Genomic DNA, 22,884 nt, shown 5'->3' with positions numbered 1-22,884 from the left:
TCGGCTTTCCTGAAAACATTGGAGAACATGAAGATCTCTCCGAACACCATTATATTGGGCGACTTCACCTACCCAAACATTGACTGGGAGCACTACTCAAGTCCCAGCACCTTAGCCCAAAGATTCCTGGAAATTATAAACTCAAATGCTATGGAACTAGTCACCACTCCCACAAGATGGGACAACATACTAGACCTGATCATTACCAACATGGGGAATCTATGCTCCACACCAGAAGTATATCACTCATTGGTAAGATCAGACCATAAATTAATTTCACTGATGTCCACATCCCAACCCCATCCCCAGCCCAGAAAACCACAGTGAAAAACTTCTCAAAAACGAACTTCTCACTTCTCAAAACCGAAGTGGAATCCTTCAAGGCCCCAGGGCCAGTGGAAACTACATCCCAAACTGCAGAATCCTATATAAATGCATTCTACGGACATCTCCAGGAATGCATGGATCATGCTATCCCAAACAAAACCAAGACCCAATCATCAAAAGGCAGGCGTCCAGTCTGGTGGACCCCTGCCATAAATAAATTGTACAACAGAAGGAGGAAGCTACTACATGATAGAGCAAAATCCCTAATAGGGAAGGCATCTCTGATCAGTACTAGCAAAAAATTACGATCCCTCATAAAATCCTCCAAGGCCAGCTTAGAGAGAAAAATTGCACAGGACACCAAAGACAATCATAAGGCTTTTTTCAGTTATGTTAGAAACCTGGGATGCAACTCCCAGACTTGTTCTGAGATGATTCTAAACGACAAAAAATACACTTGAACCCACAGACATCGCCAATATCCTGGCAGACAGGTTCAGTGCAAACATCTCCACCCCCATCCCCCCCAAAAGAGCAAGTATCTATCCTGGCAGAGGGCTGCCTCCCAAACATCTCAGATGCTCAGGTGAAGGCTGCCCTCTCCAAAGCAAAAAACACTGCTTCCATGGGACCAGATGGCATCCCAGGTTGCGTCCTACATGAACTACAAGAGGAACTAATCCCTCAAATAAAACAGCTATACAATCTTCAGCCTCACTACAGGATATGTGCCCACAGAATGGCGTACAGCAACAGTGGTCCCACTCCACAAAGGTGGAGCCTCTACGGACCTTTGAAACTATCGCCCCATAAGCCTGACTAGCTTAGTCTGCAAGGCTATGGACAGGATCATCATGGAGCTCAAAACAAAGACATTGGGGACCTACAGACACTAGATCCTACCCAGTTCGGCTTTGTCAAGGGCAGAGCCTGCCTTTTGAACCTGGTTGATTTCTTTGAAACAGTCACCAAAGCCATAGATGAAGGGAAGGTAGTCCACACAGCCTATCTGGACCTTGCAAAGGCATTTGACAATACCCCACTTGGGCATCATAGATAAGCTATCCAGCTTAAATATAACCCCCTGTGTCACAAGATGGGTCGCAAACTGGCTCAGAAAGAACCCACAGAGTGAGAGTTGGAGCCATGTCAGACTCGAAACCGGTCACAAGTGGCGTCCCACAGGGTTCTGTCCTGGGACCACTCTTGTTCGGTATATACTTTTCCAAGGTACAGGCAAACGTGGGAGGACTATGGCTCACCAAGTTCGCAGACGACTGCAAACTGGGCGCCATAATCAACTCGCCAGCTGACACAGCCTTCAAAAAGGTCTCAAGAGACAGATAACTGCTGCCAGTGCCATGGTTTAAAGCTAAATGTCAAAAAATGTATAGTCATACCCTTTGGTAAAAACAATGTGCCCACAAATTACCACATAGGCGGAAACCCATTAAGTACAGAGAAAGTTATTAGGGACCTGGGGACCCAAGTTGATAGCAATCTCTCCTTTGAAAACCACATTGCCAAAGTGGTTAGAAAGACCTTCTACATAGCCCACATCACGAAGGGTTTCACATCTAGATCAAGAGAGGTAATTGTGCCCCTTTATTCATCCCTCATCAGGCCCATCATAGAATACAATGCCCCTTTTGGGATGTACCTTACCCGACACCTGCAGCAATTAGAAAGACCCCAAAAGTATCTCACCAAGAGGATCAAGGGTCTCAAACAGATGCCATATGCTGCTCGGTTAAAAAAAACTCCAGCTCTACTCAGTTGCATACCGCCTACTTCGAGGCGATCTATGCCTGACATACAAAGCTATGTCAAATCCAGAATTAATGGACATGCTCCACCTCAGTAAATCTAAATCCCTTAGAGCCACACGCTCGAGGGACTTGAACCTCAGCACAGAAATAAATAGAACTTGCTGGAGGGACAGGTTCATAACCCAGAGGCTCCCTTCGCTCTGGAATAGAATTCCAGTTCATGTGAGGCAGAGCACCTCACTGAATCTCTTCAAGAAGAATCTCGATAAGTGGATGGGGGATCGTAGGTTTGTCCCAGGGATTACTCCCGTGTCACTATTAGAGGCACAGTAAACTATACCTTAAAAAAGGGCACAGTATACTCAAATCAAGGGGTGGCGTAAGCCATACAGAATCGGGCTAGGCTTATAATTGCCCCAGGGCAGATAGCCTAGTATGAACCTATGAAAAAGGCTAGACAAAAGCAAGTTTAAGTTAACAGGCTGTAATCTTGGGTTTAGGTGGAGGATGGGTTGCAAGTACACAGAACATATGTAGAAAGGATACATTTTCTATTACTTTTGCAAGCATAGTTGAATTCTTCTTCTGGCTTTTGCCGGTTAGGGGGTCGCCACAGCGGATCACCTGTCTCCTCATGACTGGCAGTGGAGTTTTACGGTGTCGAGTTGCCAGCCCAGCGCCCAACCTTCCACAGAAGGCACACGCACGCACTCACACCTAGGGCCAATTTAGAGTGTCCAATCCACCTACAGCATGTCTTTGGGATGAGTATAGTTGAATACCTGGATTAAAAAACACGTTATTAGATTAAGTCTAGGGTCTAAGTGAAAACAAAACATAACAGGAAACCGAATAAAAAAAGTATTTCTTTAACAATAAATGCGTTAACTTGTCTCATACCTGGGAGACGGGGGTGATGCACCAATTGGCATAACTAACACAGACACAAGCATGCCTATCTGCCCTAAGGCATTTATAAGCTTAGCCAGAGTGTGTTTGGCTTTCGCCACCCATTTTAAATTAAATTTTGCTATGCCCTTTTTTGAGGTTAGTATACTGTGCCTCTAATAGTGACACAGAAATGATACCCGGGGTAAACCTACGATCTCCCATCCACTCAAGATTCCTCTTGAAGAGAGGAAATGAGGGACTCTGCCTAACCTGGACTGGGATTTTATTCCAGAGTGAAGGGAGCCTCTGGGTTATGAATCTGCCCCTCCAGCATGTCCCATTTATTTCAGTGCTGAGGTTCAAGTCTCTCGAGCGTGTAGCTCGATGGGATTTGGATTTTTGAGGTACAGCATGTCCCTTAATTCCGGGTTGGACATGGCTTTAACCACTGTACTGTGTACCACCAAATTGTTGATAAAACATCAAACACAAACATGCATGGGTGTTAACTACCAAAGTCTACAGCAATCATGGCAAAACATAAAAATAAATACAAAAAGTAACTTACTTGCGCTGCTTTGTCTGGGATCCCTGAAGGAGTTCCTTCACACCTTCAATGAGGGTATCACGAGAGACTTTGCTACTGCAAGTAAGAAATAAGTTACATGAGAAAACCATTTCACACACCGACTTATGAGGCAGGCAACAGAATCACTAACCAAAAATCGGATAGTAAAAAAAAAAAAAAAAAAACTGTGCTGCTTATATTTTAATGCAGTCACTTATAAACTTAAGCCATATTTTTAAACTTTTCAGTGAGGAACAATGTTGCCTAATCATCTTCAAAGTCCCCCACAAGACTCAAACGCCACACAACCCCAGCACTCCACCAGCATGGCAGATGGCATATGTATGCTTTTACCACAAGCAGACATCACCACGATGTCCTGTTCGTACAAACACTTCTAACTACCTGACCAGTTTTGTTTGTCACTTCACTAAAAATCTATGATTAGTTTCAGAAAATGTAACCACTTACTAGAGGCAAACAAGAAATAAAGGAGTAATCATACTTTTCCACAGCACAAAATCCATTTACTACACTAGAGAGAAAAACAAAACACCAAGGAGTGTGCGTGTGTGGAGGATGGAACTTTCATTCCCACTCATTAGAAAACCTAAAAATCAAAATAAATCCATCAACTTGTGTACCATGCAAACGCAAATGACTCTGCTATAGGCCACTGCTACTTATTACACAAAATCAGTGGCTAACAAGTTACATAGCAACAAAGGTGCACTTTACTCTTCGGAGACACCAAAGGTGATGAATCAAACCAACTAGGGGGAATTTTGCCAAGGCACAGGAAACTTTCCTTCTTTTTAATAAGTGTTTTGGGATCCTTTACATCCACCAGAGTTATCAACTCAGGCAGATTAGACCATTAACATCTAAAAGGTCGACACAGTGGTGCACCTCATGCTGAACTCTAGTGTCTGTTAAAAAGTACCTGGTGTGGGAATAGAACCCACAGCCTTGTGATCTTTCAAAGGCAAGTGTGCTACCCGTTGAAGATTATACTCAAACTGCAGACTATAGTATCACACTTCTGACAAAAGCACCAATAAATATAACACACTGTGAATCAAAGGATTGTTTTAACAAACTGGAACATTAAGAACTTTCTTGGGGGGGGGGGGTATTGATTAACCCTAGCGATATTAAGTACACGACTGAGTCAATGTCCATAACCATTCACTAAAAAAAGGGATTACAGTATAGCAAGTACCACTACTGGACCATCTTACAACCCAGTTCTGCCACCACAGATGGTCACCCCCATTAAGTGCAAAGCATTTCAGTAAGCAGCTCACAGATGTAGCACACTACAGGTGTTGCACAGCCATTCCTCTGCATTGCTGTACTGGTATCTCTGAACAAGATCACTGCACTTCACGTCTGAAACAGGCTCCTATCCTCTTTCAAATGTACTACTCAACTTCTCTTTCCAAATACAAGCTTCAAGGTCTCCGTTAGTCTGAAGAACAGCAACATACCCCCCCCCCCCCAAATTAATTCCAAATATGCCCCAGCTCTATGCAGTGGAACCTTATGCTGCTACCCCTCCCCACAGCAGCTTCAACTTTTCCCTACTTGTGCTGCTTAGGGAATGGTGGGTGCATGAGCAGAAAGCTTTTGGGGTGGCTCACCAACAACTGCAGACTTATCTTCAGGTTTTCCCCAAAACAGCAACAACTTTTTCTACTACTGCTCACTAGCTTTTCCCCACCGCCCAACAAACAATAAAATGAATACTCGCACATCTCATTCCCTAGTAGCCTAGGTTTTTTTCTCCATTACAATTTTATCATCTTGGGCTTTATAAATCAGTAATCACCACCTCGACCTGCTCCAAAATACAAGTTTTCCACATGTGACAGAGAACCAGCCATTTACCAGCTAAAGCCATTTTGGTTATGTGACAAAATGTAGACTGCTGCAGGTTTTACCTGTAAACCTACAAGCAAGTTTATGTAAAGGAGAAATTCTAGCTGCAAATCAAAGTTACACAGGACAGTTTTCTATCAGACAAAACCAAGTCTGATGCCTCATCAGACACGAACAAAGGGGAAACAAGACAAACTAGCTCAAGTTTTGCATATTTAAGAAAGTTGTCAGATAATAGTTTGTCTCCAGCGACATCCAAAGGACAACATAAAAACAAACATTACACTACCCAAAATATAAAAAGGCACTCACCACCAATGACCTTACAAGTACAGCAATAATAAAACCATACAATTCAGGGCAAGAAAAAACAAATGCTCTAATATATGAAAAACTACAAGCCAAAGAACTGCAGGACATCCATCGGGTGTGCTAGCTATCAGGGTACAATTAATGGCTCAGGACTGCCAGGTGAAAGACATCACTGACACCTTCCCCCTAAAAGACATGCAGAGATCAAAGGACACCTTAGACGGGGGTGGGGGTGTTACGTGAACAAACTGATAACCTTACTGGTGTACAGTACTGGCAGCACCTTAAGACTCAAGTGTAACATACAGATATATGAAATAAAGTCCCCCCTCCCCACTAAGCCCGTCATCAGTCTTTTGGGATACCCCTCTCGGGGGGGGGGGGGGGGGGCGCCAAAATAGGCAACACACGAATTAGGTAAGCAAAGGATAAAAAGGCCAGCAGCCTGAACAGGGGGAATCCCAGCTTGAGGGGAGCCAGCAAAATACACTTACTACAGCAGATAACTATGCAAAAAACAGCTTTTTACTGCAGATCACACACAAATCAAGACACAGCTAGATTTGTGGCTCCATCTACATTCCTATTACATACAGAAATGTATGACAAAGGAAACCAATTTACAAAAGTAACTGCATTTTACATTTCTGAAGGTACAGCAGTGACCTCAAGAACACAGCAGGCTTACACACTTCCTTTTAACAACTCAGACTTTCCAAAATGAGGCTGCACTACTGAGTAGAATGATTTTACAATGCTTGGGGGTGCAGCAGCTACACAACTCAAAAACAGAGAATATTCAGACAGCACATTTGAAAGAATTGGCAATTTTACATGCTTTTACTAAAAAAAAATATGCGAGACAACAACCCAAATGTATTACACATAGTATTCTACAAATACAACAGAACATGTGCACAAAAACATTTCCAATACCTTTTCATCTACAAGTAAATATGCGAATCAAATTAGGGCTGCGGTGCCAAAATAAAGTCCGATAATATACACAACCATGACATCAATTATGCCATATTCACTGAAATACAACGAAATGCAAGCCAAAAAGGCACATACAAAAAAATGTATATATATATATATATATATATATATATACACACACACACACACACACACACACACTAGACTATCAGCTCTAGGGCCTACAGAAGCTTAGCCAAACGAGGTTCCCTGGTGTTCACCCCCCCCCCCCAAGAAAATGTATTTGTGTGTCAAATCTAATTTTCAATTTTCTGCATACATACTGACCTGTCAAACTCCTGACTATCTTGCTCCTGCCTTATTTCTGAAGTCACAATTATGGCTAGCACTGGATAATGGAACATGCTCCACAAGTCAAGTGGAGTTAGGTTTATCATGGACTCTTTACTGGAGCAATTAAAGAAATTTAAAAACAGAGGCAATTCATTTTACCTTACAGAAACAAAAAGTGAGAGACCAGTACACTGAACCAAAACAAGTTGCATCAGTAAATATTTACCCTCTCAATAGCCATCTACAGCTGACTGCATTCATTTTTAATCCAGCCTTGTCTACAAGCCAATAATAAGATGGTGATGCAAAGACCTGCCCTTTAACATAGTACATAGGCAAGTAAGGCAATTTTAAAACCTAACCAAATAGCCTCAAAGGGTGAAAATCAAACATTATCTTTTGTCTGGGAGGTAAATGCTTTAACCACTATACCAAACCCCAATGCATCTCTTCCCTGCATACATCTAGAGCTTAAACCCTTCTTATACTATTAAGTTTCTATTTTCAGTATCAACCGTGGTAACATGTACTACACACACCTTATAGTGTTAATATTTGTACTGATGTACAAGTGTACTGCAATCATATGCCTATATAGCTGACTTAGTGCTATTGCTAATTTATTGTGTTCTCCCTGGACTTGCACTGAAAATAGGCTCAATTCGGCTCAGTGAACCATTCTGGTAAACAAACTCAACTAAATAGGCAGATAAGTAGGTAAATTCAAATGCAGCTCATTAAACTCCAACAGACTTGCTTTCCGAGTTTAACGATTCTGCTGCTTCATTCTACCACCGATGGCCTTCATGCCACATTAGTATACGTTACTCGTGGGACCATTTCCAGAACAGCATTTGGTTTAGAAATGGCCCATCGTTACATCTCTGCCATCAAAATGAGTGCTATGCTTGCGGATTAATCCCCGGGTACTTATGCAGATCCAAAACCGGCTCTTGTGTGCCATTTTCACAGTGCCTTGGCATTTCTACAAATGTGCTCTGACTTTTGAATGCCGTTCTGCTTTACAAAGAGAATAGTAGCACATACAGCAGCACTGAAACCAGAAATGTCAGTGTCAAGAATCATAGGCAATTACCACAGAATCAGGTTAACGATTATTTCAAGGCTAGCAATAATAAAAAAAAAAACAATGGAATTTCAAAACCACACAAATGGATCTTAATTCTCCTACTGATCTAGTCGCGAACAACCCAAACCTCTCCCCAGGCCTCCACTGAAAAAGGACCGTTCTCCAGACTGACTTTACCGGTTACCAAATGTAAAATAAGTTAAATACGAAAAGGACTTCACCCCCCCCCACCCCCTACAAATAAAATGAAGTAATCAGTATAATAAAGTTTTGCGCACGTGAATAAGTTTCCACTTGCAAGATATCATTACACAAAATAACCCATGAACAAGATACAGTGGTGAACAAAATATCCCATTAATGGACAAAGACAAAACTTCAAAACGGAGACTTGAAGTCGAAAGAGGGAACACTTCAAAGTTTCTACGGAGAGTAACCAATCAAAATGTTTTACACCAACCGGTCATACACAAACATGTACTTGTTTGAAAAGCGTGTCTAGTCAACATTTAGTTGAAAGGGTACACTATTACTTGGAGACTGACTTTGTATGTCCCCTACCAGGCCAAGTCTAGTAAAAGATCGCATCAAAAAATAAACACAAAATATAAACGGATACATTAAACTGGACCTCAAATGCATTTATTAATGATAAGGGAAATCTAACAAACTCAAAACGAGATGTTAAGGGATACAATTTCATAACGAGGAACCCTACCAACCTCATCTTTGGTTACATTCAACAAACCGGAAAAGACCCACATTACGCCACTTCCGCACTAAGTACCGACAAATTCTCGCGATGTTTTTCGTGACCTTAGCAGCCGGAATTGCTTGTTTTTGCTATCGTTTGCTGCGATATGTTCTTTGCTATCTTGAGGTATTAACAATTTATAGTGTTTGCTATCTGTTAGTTGTGTGTGAGGGCTGAAATGTTGAATTACAGAAATTATAAAGCTAGATGTTCTTGTAAAATTGTATTGGACGTTTTTAATGGCTTTGTATTAAAACATTATCCCATGGCGATTTTCGCGCAGGAATGGGCGTGTCTTACAGGGCTGAGTGACAAGCCATGCAGATTATACAGTGACATGGTGAATAGCCGTTGTGACTATTCATTTTCTGTCTGTTTTTAAACACAGGTTTCATGCGTTTTTATGTTATCTTTACGATATGTAAAACCGAGATTAAATAAAGTTATCCCCATTTCCTACAAGTGCACCGTGGAAAGCACCGCATGTCTTGGGTGTCTTGATTTGTCCCTTTGTACTGTGTTGTAAGCTAAGAAGAGGGTCAGAAGGGCAGTATGTACGCAGTCTCCACAAGTTTCCGTGTAGCAGTCCATGCCCATAACCCGTGCACCCCCGCCCACTTTTCTTTGGTTTAATGCTGTGCAGTAATTGCGTTTGCTTGCCCCCTGCATCCCCCACGTCTCTTTAAGCATTTTTCTGGAGATAAAGCAATATGCTGAGGCAGTGGGATAGTAAATACAATAAAGGCAATAAAAAATTACCTCCAAGAAAGGTCGCCCCCCCCCAGTGCACCCCGCACCTTTACAGAATACGAATTTTAAGTCTGTGTAATAGTTTTTATATCTGCAGCATACTATGTGTTCGCACCCCCACCTTTAAAGAATTATAATTCTCAGCGTAATACCTTTGTATAAATGCAGCATATTCTGTGTTCATTTGAATAGGTAAATCTGTTTGGATCGGTACAGCATTTGTAAGTACACTTTCTGCCACCAACAAATAAGGGGGAAAAGGCTTTTTGTTGAAGTAATTACAACGTTTAGCATATTCATCTTCTGAGAATGGTTTTTCATGTTTATTCAAGGCACTTTTCAAAATAAACGTCATGAGAAAAGTGCTGGGCGGTCCTTGCTACTACGCATCTGGTGGGGTAACGTAATACAAAACCGTTTTTATTTATGTGCTGCTGCTGCTCTTCCTAATCCTGGTTGACAATGAGCTACTCTCTTGAACTTTATTCCATTTGTATCTTTTAACTTTTTAAGACTGCAGAGGGTACCAAAGGGAAGTGCTCTTGTTAATTTCCACAATAGAGGTTATTCCTGTACTATACCTTGTATAGTAAATAAAACTACGGGCACTCATAGAATCGTCTAAGGCCAGCTTCGAGAAAAAAATTGCACAGGACACTAAGGATAATCACAAGGCTTTCTTTAGTTATGTTAGGAACCTGGGTGGTAATTCCCAGATATGCTCAGAATTAGTCCAAAATGACAAAAAATACACCAAACCCACAGACATTGCCAACATCCTAGCTGACAGGTTCAGCACAAACTCCCCCCCCCCCCACCACCACCACCAAAAGAGCAAATGATTATTCCAACAGAGTGTAGCCTCCATGACATCACAGATGCACAGGTGAGAGCTGCCCTCTCCAAAGCAAAAAACACAGCATCGATGGGACCGGACGGTGTCCCGGGCTGCGTTTTACATGAGCTCCAAGAAGAACTGAACCCTCACTTAAAATCACTATTCAGTCTCAGCCTTACAACAGGATATGTACCCAAAGAATGGCGTACAGCAACAGTGGTCCCACTCCATAAAGGTGGTGCCACAACAGACCCCGGAAACTATCGCTCTATAACCCTAACTAGCTTGGTCTGCAAAGCTATGGAAAGGATCATCATGGACATCATAAATAAAGATATTGGGGACCTACAAACACTGGATCCTACCCAGTTCGGCTTTGTTAAGGGCAGATCTTGCCTCTTGAACCTGGTCGATTTCTTTGAAACATTCACCAAGGCCATAGATGAAGGGAAGGTAGTCCACACAGCCTACCTTGACCTTGCAAAAGCCTTCGACACAATACCCCACTCGGGCATCATAAATAAGCTCACCAACTTAAATATCAACCCCTATGTCACAAGATGGGTTGCAAACTGGCTTAGGGATAAGAACCCACATGGTCAGAATTGCAGGTGCCATGTCAGACACTAAACCAGTTACAAGTGGCGTCCCACAAGGCTCAGTCCTGGGACCTCTCTTGTTCAGTATATATTTCTCTGAGGTACAGGCTAACACAGGAGGACTATGGCTGACAAAGTTTGCAGATGACTGCAAACTGGGGGCAATAATCGACTTGCCGGCTGACACAAGCATCCTCCAAAAAGGTCTCACAGAGACGGATAACTGGTGCCAGAGCCATGGCCTAAAGCTAAATGCCAAAAAGTGCATAGTCATCCCCTTTGGGAAAAACACAGTGCCCACAAATTACCACATAGGTGGTAATCCATTAAGTACGGAAGAAGTAATTAGGGGTTTGGGGACCCAAGTAGATTGTAATCTCTCCTTTGACAATCACATTGCCAGAGTGGTTAGAAAGACATTCTGTATAGCCCACCTTATCACAAAGGGGTTCACATCTAGATCAAGAGAGGTCATCGTGCCCCTCTACTCATCAGGCCCATAATTGAATACAATGCCCCATTTGGGATGTACCTTACCCGACACCTGCTACAACTAGAAAGACCCCAAAAGTACCTCACCAAGAGGATCAAGGGACTCAAACAGATGCCCTACGCAGTTAGGCTAAAGAAACTCCAGCTCTACTCAGTTGCTTACCGCCTACTCAGAGGCGACCTGTGCCTGACGTATAAAGCCATGTCCAACCCTGAATTAATGGACATGCTCCACCTCAAGAAATCCAAATCCATCAGAGCTACACGCTCCAGTGACTTAAACCTCAGCACAGAAATAAATAGAACATGCTGGAGGGACAGATTCATATCCCAGAGGCTCCCCTCACTCTGGAACAAAATCCCAATCCATGTTAGACAGAGCCCCTCAATGACCCTCTTCAAGAAGAATCTTGAAGTTTGGATGGGAGATCGTAAATTTACCCCTGGGATCTCTTCTGTGTCACTGCTAGACAGAGGCATGGTAAACTAACCTTAAACGGGCTATCTTCTGTGACCTACTATACAGAGGTACAGTCAACTAATCTAAAAAGGGTGGCAAAAGCCAAACACACTCTGGCTAGACTTGTAAATGCTCTAGGGCAGCTAGCCTAGTATCAACCTATGAACCTATGAAGAACAGAGTCAGAACTTCCATTTCAGTTAATATTCATGCAACACAATTAAATCAATTTAAATACTGTATTATTTGGAGGGATTAAGAGGGACAGAGCTAAAATTTGAGTCAAAATTAGAAGTATACCTCCCACTTCTGCCTGTTGCAAGTAGTCCCTAATGGTATATGAAGACTTGCATGAACAAATCTGAAAATGTTTAGTGTGTAGAGTTACTGAATTGTTTGGGAGTTTAGCTCAGAAGATTAAGAGGGAGCTGCTACCATTGCTCACTCTTTAGTGTGGGTGGTTTCCTCAGTCCTTGAATTTGCCTTACCTACCCACTTGGTACTCTTTGAGATACTTACTGGGGGGGGGTCTCAAAGAAATCATCACCCTATTCAGTTTAAACACTTTTGGGTGTGGTTTCAGGTGGTAACAATGCACTCCTGATCCAGATGCGTGCACAACTTTTCAAAATACCTGAAAGTGATTTTTTTTTCTTTATGTAATTTATGAATATTTGCAGTAAGTATGTAATTTACTTTAGTTGTTGTTGTCTAGGGGTCGCCACAGCAGAACTCAGGTCCGCTAATGATTGGCAGCAGATTTTCACGAACGCCGAGGTGCAAGCTCGACATCCAACCTTCAACAGCAACACATATTATAAGGGCCTTAACTCTCCTCTGTATTGCTACTGGGGTGTTTTATATTGAGGGTTATTGTTTATATTAGGGAACACCAGGATGTGCTGTAACAAGCCCCCCAAGGTGTGCTGTGGGTGGACATTGTAATTTTAATTTTTTTCATTATAAGTTCGTCTTAATGAGATGAAAGAGATTAAAAGATAGTCAGCTTAATGCCCCCCCCATATGAGTACCAGGCAGTGGAACTTAAAATTGTGTGTAGCAGGGGACGGCAGCCCCCTTACTGGATGTGTGCTGTTTTGCACTCTCACTAAGTCATTAACACCCACTCACCAATTTGAGTAATATTTAAAAAAACTGTCCCCGATGCAAAACATTTAGATTCATATCTACCATTTTCAGAGAATGCTGTTTGATGCACACCCTGTCCTACTATTAACTAAGTGACTTGTTTGAGTGTTATGTATTTCACAGCTGTGAAGTTAATGGGTAGCACAGTAGCAATGTGGGTTTTCCTAGTTAGATGTTGTAATCCATCAGACTACCAGTAACGTTGCAAAGATCGAATTTAGGTGTCCTCGTGCGTACACTAGTGCTATTTGCAAGGAATGTGGTAGTGCACGTTGCTGTAGTAGGCCACTGTCTCAATCTCCTCATCTAATTTTGATCAATACTTTAATAAAAGGGAATCTCTTATTTATTTATTTTTATTTGCAGTTTGTTAACCGGGAAAGTCCATTGAGCTGAAAATGAACCCGTTTTCAATGGAGGCCCAGGGAGAAAAGCTCCATGTACAAATATTACAAAGGTAATATCAACAAAGTTAACAAGTACAATACAATTTTCAAAAACTACTAAAACACAGCAACACATTTGAGCAAGGTGTTGTAATAAAGCACTGAATGAAATTAAAAGACAAGTATTGGAGTATACAAGTATAATTTGGAGTGCAGGCATGTATGCACTCATAGTTTCATGAAGAATTAGAAGAGGAGATCAGAACTGTAGAATATGCACCCATTGATTTGCAACAGTTAAAAAATGGTGGCTTTGATCCTCACTGATCTTCCAGAAACCAAATTTTATGAAGAACACAAAAATCTAGATATTCTTTGAAATTCTGGACAGTTGAGAAGTATGTGTCCATCAGGCCATGTATTCATGAGATGGGATGACTGAGGGAGAGATTTAGTTCTGCACATCCAGGAGTACTTCTCTGAGATATAAGCTACTTAGGTCGCCTGTGAAGATGGTAACATGTTAGATAATGGGCAAGATGTGCACTAGTAGGATGTTAATGTACAGATACCACCCAGTAAAAAATCTACTTCATCACAGCATGTTAAGCTGCCGTGACACCCGTACTGGGGAAAAACATCCCTACTAATTTTTACACTCAGTAAATATAGCTTTGCTGTTTAGCTTAACAAAATAATATCAATAATAATAGAAAGCAAACAAAAGAAAATGTACCACACATATACAAGCACGAGAAATGTCGAATCAGAGAGAGTGAGAAAGTGAGTGAGAAACACCAAGTGCAGGCCTCAACAATTCAAGGTAAAGCCAACGATATCGGAGGAGGGGGAGAGAGAATGTTCATTATCTAAATGTAACCATCTACTTTTTATGAGCAATAAGAAGTGTGAAACTATGATGTCTGGCTTTATTGACTGAAGTGACTTATCAGACAATCAGTTTAGGGGGTAGACTGAAATTAGGGGGAAGTGAGAGGAATGTAGGTTTGCAGTGCCTTTCACTGTATTATTGTTTTCATTCATTCAACACCTGAAGTGGTGTACTCAGTGAAGAACGTATCTGTATTTGCTGAGTATGTCGTGTGTGTGTATATGTATGTTTATTCCCTTCCCTTTTTAATTCCAAGATACCACCACTGGTGTTTCTTAAAGCTGCCATGTCACTTATTACAATGAAAGTAAAGTTTTTTATTATAAAGATATCTAGGTCCATATCCTTGCATCTGAAGAATAATACAAGAATATCAGAAAAAGTTAAAAATATAGTAATCTGGATTATATGGGGAGGCTGAGATGAGGAACCGGGGGTGAAAGCACTGTGGGATGTGTCTGGGAGAGGAGCAGTCGGAAGCATGGGGTTAGGGGTCATGGAGCCCTGGAACAGGGAGTGGAGGCACTATGGAATGTGTATGGGAGAAGAGCAGTGGGAAGCATGGGGTTAGGGGTCATGGAACCTTGGAACCGGGGTTTGAAGCACTGTGGGATGTGTCTGGGAGAGGAGCAGAGGGAAGCATGGGGTTAGGGGTCATAAAAATAGGTGGAGGCACTGTGGGATGTGTCTGGGAGAGGAGCAGTGGGAAGCATGGTGTTAGGGGTCATAGAACCCTTTGCCTAAGGCACCATTTCACATTCACCTCTGGCTTTTTGTCACAAAAGATCTCTGTTTTGCAGTGGAGGTTATGCTGCCTTTTTGTTGTTTTTTAATAAGAAAATGTTAATGATTTTGGTTGCACATATGCAACATTGATACTGCGGCCATTTCAGTATGACGGTTGGTAGCATGTTGGTTGGTAGTCCAGAGGCATTATTTATTCCTTAGACTTTGAGTATACAGCGCATATTGAACCAAAATCATCAGTAATTGAGCAGAAAAACTAAGCCTACAAGCTCTTTTCTCAAAGCAGAGAAATGTACTAAAAATTGAAGATATTTTAGTCACATAACAGTGATGGCTTAACTGCATTCCTCATCAATGATAGGTTCATAGATTAGTACTAGGCTAACTACGCTTGTGAGACATTTTAAGCCTAGCCAGTTGTCTCTTGTGAGAATCAAATCCTGAACCTTGTGTCTGTAAGGTAAACACCTTAACCATTATGCCAACCTCCCATCCTGTAGGATACTAACTGGCTGGCTTTTGATTTCTGCTGTCCCTTTGTTAATTTTGTAAATGTGTGTACATGATTTCTGCCATTTCTTTACACCTCCATTAGCACCTTCATGACCCCTTGTGTGTCTCTGTAGTGTAACACTGAGTGTGTTAATCACTTGCTATAACCATTTACTTGTTGGTTGGGTGATGCACTGAACCACTGCGGAAGCATTTGCACAAACTAGTGCCTGTTACAGGTTTTTGTTACTGGTCTAATTTAGGTGTTCTTAATGTTTTGTACATTTTATTTTGTAGATTATATTTCACTGTAGTAATGTAATACTGAGGTAACTCTGTTTTGCTGCTTGTATGGTAGCTTGATTAGTATTTTGTGTGCAGTCTATCTGTTTGCATTTGTGGGTAGAGCTTGATTTATTGTAAGCATTATATAAACATGTATAGTACACTGTGTGTGTGTGTGTGTGTGTGTGTGTGTGTGTGTGTGTGTGTGTGTGTGTGTAAGTAATATTGGTTTACTAGGATAGTGCACTGATCAGCGTTGTGTGTTTTGTGTGTGTCTGTTTGTGAAATATTTGTCTACTGGGGTAGTGCACTGATCAGCGTTGTGTGTGTGTGTGTGTGTGTGTAATATTTTTTTATTGGGGTGGTGCACTGATCAACGTTTTGTGTGTGTGTGTGTGTGTGTGTGTGTGTGTGTGTGTGTGTGTGTGTGTGTGTGTGTAATATTTGTTTACCAGGGTAGTGCAGTGATCAGCATTGACCAAGTTCAGGATGGGCCTGGATGAATTTCAAAACATTTCATAAGCAAAGAAGACAAATATGCACACAATACCACAAGTAGTTCCAATTAGACTGTATATGTACATTCTAGTGATTTATAGTGTAATTGTATAATATTTAATTAGTTTGGAAACTGGGTAAACCTTCAGTAATTCTTTGAGAGCAGCAGAGTGGGTGGAAGGACAAAGGGATAATGTGTTATTTTATTTATTTAGTTTTTGTTGACCAGGTTAAGCCCACTAAGATAGTGATCTGCCTGCTGTGATGTAGCATGGATGCTTTGTGCACCTGTGTGAATGGACATCTGTGGGACTGTCTGCCATACTATGACTCTGAGTCTTGTCACAGACTGCCTTGTAAGTGACGTCTAACAGCTACTCTGCCCTCGTACTGTAAGCAAAAGGCAATCGGTGTGATAGAGCAAAAGAGGTAATATATTGCAATGTCTGGTCATGGCCTGTACATTTTTTTGGGGGGGGTGCAGTATGGCTGTAGCAGTGCAGTTCAGTGCTCTGGACCTGCATCCTTTGGGATGGGGTGTAGTAGGACTTGGTTGAGAGGGACGTGGTAATTTCTGCAGTTGTGGTAATGGTTTCTGTTTTAAGGTTACCAATAAATAAGCTGCCTTCCAATACACAGGATTGGTGAGCCGGCTTATATGTGTAGAAGCAGTGAAGTAATTTAATGTAGTAGAGTAACTCTCCAGTCAAACCAATATCATATTCATGGGGAACTTCAACTATACCAGTATAAACTGAGAATCCTACAGAACCCCAAACATTCCAGCTAGCCCATATGCCCAGTAGGAGTGCAAAGGTACTCATGAACATGACTGAAGGTTGTAACCCCCCCCCCCCCACACACACACACACACGTACAGTGTAATATCATCACAGATCAGGTCAGACCATGAAGCTGTCTCCTTTGATATAAAACCTTAAAAAGAAAAATCTAGCAAAGCTAGAATTTCCACTGTGTGATACCTTAAACCTCTTGAATCATAGGCAACATGGGATATATGCAAATTACCCTTTAAGGATATCAGGTGTTTCAGCTAAATGGCATTTCTGAATGTCCATGACTTTTTTCTTTTACTTTTAAGTCTTTTTATGGACAGTTTCAGGCCAATAAAGCTAAACCCCATTTTTAACCAATTGGTTTTCCTGTGTGACCTTTTTACTCCTTGTTTTAGTTTGATAGTGAAGTCCCCAAATGATGTGGACATTCTACAGAAGGGCCTCGCTGAGACAGATGCTTGGTGTCAGAGCCATGGCCTCAAGCTCAATGCCAAAAAGTGCAGTGTCATCCCCTTTGGTAAAAAGTCTGTGCCCATGAACTACCACATAGGCAGCAATCTACTTAACACCGAATGTGTGATAAGAGACCTTGGGACCCAAGTGGACAGTAGTCTCTCCTTTGATAGTCACATCGCCACAGTAGTCCGGAAGTCCTTCTACTTGGCACACTTCATCGTAAAAGGGTTCTCATCCAAGAAAAAAGAGGTCATTGTTCCCCTCTACTCGATACTCATTAGACCCATTATAGAGTACAACGCCCCTTTTGGAATGTACCTCACAAGTCATCTGCAGCAGCTGGAAAGGCTACAGAAGTACCTCACAAAGAGGATTACTGGCCTCAAACAAATGCCCCTACACTGACCGCCTCAAAAAACTCCAGCTTTACTCTGTAACATATCGCCTACTCTGAGGTGATCTCTGCCTAACATATAAAGCTATGTTAAACCCAGAGCTGTTGGACATGCTACACCTAAAGAAATCCCAATCCCTCCGAGCTACATGCTCTAGGGACCTAAACTTTGTCACCACAATAAACAGGACATGCTGGAGGGATAGATTCCTGTCCCAGAGACTTCCCATACTCTGGAACAGGCTACTCATCTATGTCAAGCAAAGTTCTTCATTAGCACTCTTCAAGAAAAATCTTAATGAGTGGATGGGAAATAGAAAATACACCCCGGGGGATCACTTCTGTGTCTCTGCTCGACAGTGGCACAGGAAAATAGCTTTCTTGGGTGGCGTAAGCCAGGGAACCTTGCTGGCTATGCTTATGTAGGCCCTTGGGCCGATAGCCTAGTACCTACCTATGAGCCAATATAAAACCTTGGACACTAGCCAGATTTAGAATTTTCAGGAATTAGTCCAAGGCAGACGACCTGCTATTAAGTGACACTATGGCAAAATTTTATAAAATTAAAGTAACTGCCTAGTCTAAGGACAATTGCAAGGCATTATTTAGCTATGTCAACAACCTCAAAAGCGATACACAACAATGTGCCAAATTAATTGTAAATGAAGCTACTACTACTGAGCCCGAGGGTACAGCAAGTCTAGTGTGAGCCAGAGGGTATAGCAAGTCTAGTGTGAGCCAGAGGGTATAGCAAGTCTAGTGTGAGCCAGAGGGTATAGCAAGTCTAGTGTGAGCCAGAGGGTATAGCAAGTCTAGTGTGAGCCAGAGGGTATAGCAAGTCTAGTGTGAGCCAGAGGGTATAGCAAGTCTAGTGTGAGCCAGAGGGTATAGCAAGTCTAGTGTGAGCCAGAGGGTATAGCAAGTCTAGTGTGAGCCAGAGGGTATAGCAAGTCTATTGGCCGATAAGTCCACTCCAACTTTATCCTGCTTTCTCCCCTTGACACCTCTAAAGAAGTGACCCCAACTGTATCTATCACTAGGGTGTAGGTTCTCGATGATCTTTAAAAGGCTAAAAACACTGCATCAGTGTGACCTAATAATATCTTTCGATTTCTCCTAGATTGCAGGAAACATGACCTGAAGGGCCCTTTAGAATGATTATTTAACATGGCCTCCAAACAGACTATGCCAAATGAATGTAGGACTGCAGCTGTTATCCCTCTGCAGAAGGGCAGGTCTTCTACCAACCAGGATAGCTACCTACTTATAAGTCTGATCATTCTCGTATGTAAAGCCACAGAAAAAATTATCATGGATGTGGGAAATAATGACTTTGAAAACCATCAGACACTGGGCCAAACCCACTTTGATTTAGGCAAGGGTAGGTCATGCCTGCTCAACCTGGTGGACTTTCTTAGTCATCAAAGTAATTGATGAAGACAAAATGGTGCATATAACCTACTTTGACTTGCCAAGATATTCTGCATCATGCCTCACTTGAGTATTGTAGACAAGTTCATGAGATTATGTGTAAACTTTTAAGTCACCCACTAGACAATCATCTGGCCTACAGATAAGTTCCAAGAAGTCTGCAAAAAGGTCACTCACTAGCAGAGTCAGCATGTGCATGGTGCCGGGGGAGCTCCTTTTTGGCATCTTCTTCTCTGATGTAAAGTGTAATGTCACTGGCCTCTGGATGACCAAGTTCACAGGCAATTACAAACTAGACACATTCATGAAATTCCCCAGTGACAAAGACTCTCCAAGAAGGCGTGATACAAACTAATAACTGGTGCCAGAGTCATAGCCTAAAATTCAATGCCAAGAAATGTATAACAGTAATCTTGGGTAAGACAGCCATTCCAGGAGTAGTCTTTTGTGAATTCAGATATCATTTAGTGCAGGTAGGATCTGTTGTCTTACAGGAGGCACTCAGATCAGATAAGTAATTCATTCTGTCCAAGCAAGGCAATATTTGCCTAGTCCAGCGCATTTTCTTTCATTGTAATAAGTGACATGGGAACTTTAAGAAGTACCAGTTGTGGTATGTTGGAATCTAAAAAGGCAAGGGAATAAAAATATTTACATAAACACAATAAATAATGTGTGGGATGGATTTATAAAGAGGAATGAAAAACTGAAGTGGCTGGAATCGGCAACAAAACAGTGAAGGGGGGCTGCATAGCGATTTACAATGTGTGAAAAATAAATCGGAGAAGATGCATTAACAGTGATTTACTGGTTTAAGAAAATTACTACAGGCAACATGGATAAATTCTCCCAGTTGCAAGAGACAAATTGCATGGAGCAAATACAGACAGCAGTGCAGTAAGAAGTAAATGGCCCAAGACCATGCATCTCAAATGTCCCCGAGTTTGCAGAATGCTCATGTGTCTCAAATAGCCCCGAGTTTGCAGAATGATCCTGCGTCTCAAATGGCACTGAGTTTGCAGAATGCTCATGCGTCTCAAATGGCCCCGAGTTTGCAGAATGCTCATGCGTCTCAAATGGCCCTGAGTTTGCAGAATGCTCATGCGTCTCAAATGGCCCCGAGTTTGCAGAATGCTCATGCGTCTCAAATGGCCCCGAGTTTGCAGAATGCTCATGCATCTCAAATGGCCCTGAGTTTGCAGAATGCTCATGCATCTCAAATGGCCCTGAGTTTGCAGAATGCTCATGCGTGTCAAATGGCCCTGAGTTTGCAGAATGCTCATGCGTCTCAAATGGCCCTGAGTTTGCAGAATGCTCATGCGTCTCAAATGGCCCTGAGTTTGCAGAATGCTCCTGCATCTCAAATGGCACTGAGTTTGCAGAATGCTCATACATCTCAAATGGCCCTGAGTTTGCAGAATGCTCATGCATGTCAAATGGCCCTGAGTTTGCAGAATGCTCCTGCGTGTCAAATGGCCCTGAGTTTGCAGAATGCTCCTGCATGTCAAATGGCCCCGAGTTTGCAGAATGCTCCTGCGTCTCAAATGGCCCCGAGTTTGCAGAATGCTCCTGCGTCTCAAATGGCCCCGAGTTTGCAGAATGCTCCTGCGTCTCAAATGGCCCCGAGTTTGCAGAATGCTCCTGCGTCTCAAATGGCCCCGAGTTTGCAGAATGCTCCTGCGTCTCAAATGGCCCCGAGTTTGCAGAATGCTCCTGCGTCTCAAATGGCCCCGAGTTTGCAGAATGCTCCTGCGTCTCAAATGGCCCCGAGTTTGCAGAATGCTCCTGCGTCTCAAATGGCCCCGAGTTTGCAGAATGCTCCTGCGTCTCAAATGGCCCCGAGTTTGCAGAATGCTCCTGCGTCTCAAATGGCCCCGAGTTTGCAGAATGCTCCTGCGTCTCAAATGGCCCCGAGTTTGCAGAATGCTCCTGCGTCTCAAATGGCCCCGAGTTTGCAGAATGCTCATGCGTCTCAAATGGCCCCGAGTTTGCAGAATGCTCCTGCGTCTCAAATGGCCCTGAGTTTGCAGAATGCTCCTGCGTCTCAAATGGCCCTGAGTTTGCAGAATGCTCCTGCGTCTCAAATGGCCCGAGTTTGCAGAATGCTCCTGCGTCTCAAATGGCCCTGAGTTTGCAGAATGCTCCTGCGTCTCAAATGGCCCTGAGTTTGCAGAATGCTCCTGCGTCTCAAATGGCCCTGAGTTTGCAGAATGCTCCTGCGTCTCAAATGGCCCTGAGTTTGCAGAATGCTCCTGCGTCTCAAATGGCCCTGAGTTTGCAGAATGCTCATGCTTTTTTTCATCTTACTTTTGACTTGGCTCTCATAACCTCTCCGGTAATCAATGGTGATTACTGTACATATATAGTGTTATAGTTACTTTTGCATTACCGTTCTTTAGAAAATGTATGTTGATTCAAAATGTCTTAAGTGTATCACAGTGCTATATAGAAACAAAATGTTTTATCTTTTTATGACCGTTGTAGCATATATTTTTTTTTTGTTTTCTCATGAATTCCTGAAAAATAAATTTGATAGGTTTGCCAAACAGTGTGTTACAAATTTTTAGGTAATAAGAATTATGCAGCCAAAATAAGTGTCCCACCGTAAGTAGGTGGACAGTACAAGGCAACAGCTCATGAACTTTGTCTCCTGCTGTGAGTGCAGCTAAAATGTGTCCCACTGTAAGTAGGTGGACAGTACAAGGCAACAGTGCATGAATTTTGTCTCCTGCTGTGAGTGAAGCCAAAATGTGTCCCACTGTAAGTAGGTGGACAGTACAAGGCAGCAATGCATGAACTTTGTCTCCTGCTGTGAACTGTCAGTCACAACAGCAAACAGCTCAAATTACATTTGCCACTTTGACAGATATGAAAGGCAGGTGTTTAGGGGGAGGGAGATGAGTTTAAGGACTACAACTCTGGCATAATAAAAGAATGAAAATTAATTGTCTACTTCAGAAAGAAAAAGTACTAACAGGCATAAGTATATATATCTCAGAGATTGTCACTCCTCTGGAATAGGCTTCCAATCCATATCAAGCGAGCACCTCCATCGCCCTGATTAAGCGCAACCTGAATGGGAAACCTTAACTTTCTGCTGGGGAATGCCCCGGCTTCTCTCCTGGACATGGGTAGGCCTTTCTAGAAAAACCTTGGGCATAGATGATGACTCTTGTCTAGTATTAATATGGGATTTAACGGCTAGGCTTGTAAAGACCCTTGGGTCAATACCCTAGTGACATCCTATGAATCAGCATAAAAAAGCCTGTCAAATGTGGAAAAGAAGCCGTTCCTCCTCATCTGATGTGACAGTGACATCACAAAATGGGAGGAAAGTGGGTGGGGAGAGGAGAG

At 42.3% G+C, this 22,884-nt stretch overlaps 2 protein-coding genes across 2 annotated transcripts in view; one reads left to right on the top strand and one right to left on the bottom strand.

The window, feature by feature from the left end:
• Positions 1-8,931, bottom strand: part of RPL10A (ribosomal protein L10a) — a 31,105-nt gene extending 22,174 nt beyond the window's left edge. Inside the window, exons 1-2 of the mRNA XM_044076582.1 lie at positions 8,833-8,931; positions 3,556-3,630 (exon numbers count right to left, since the gene is read on the bottom strand). Coding sequence (XP_043932517.1) covers positions 3,556-3,630; positions 8,833-8,837 — 80 coding nt within the window. The 5' untranslated portion in view covers positions 8,838-8,931. The remainder of the gene's footprint in view (positions 1-3,555; positions 3,631-8,832) is intronic.
• A 4-nt stretch (positions 8,932-8,935) lies between these two features.
• The window catches only part of FANCE (FA complementation group E), a 797,034-nt gene continuing 783,085 nt past the window's right edge, over positions 8,936-22,884 (top strand). Inside the window, exon 1 of the mRNA XM_044076581.1 lies at positions 8,936-8,990. The gene's annotated coding sequence lies outside the window, so the exon portion shown is untranslated. The remainder of the gene's footprint in view (positions 8,991-22,884) is intronic.

Source organism: Protopterus annectens, chromosome 7.part0 (genome assembly GCF_019279795.1).
Source record: "Protopterus annectens isolate FY-2018-M chromosome 7.part0, PAN1.0, whole genome shotgun sequence".
Lineage (NCBI taxonomy): Eukaryota > Metazoa > Chordata > Ceratodontiformes > Protopteridae > Protopterus > Protopterus annectens.
The sequence above is the reverse complement of the archived record's forward strand: the minus strand, read 5'-3'. Positions and strand labels throughout refer to the sequence as shown.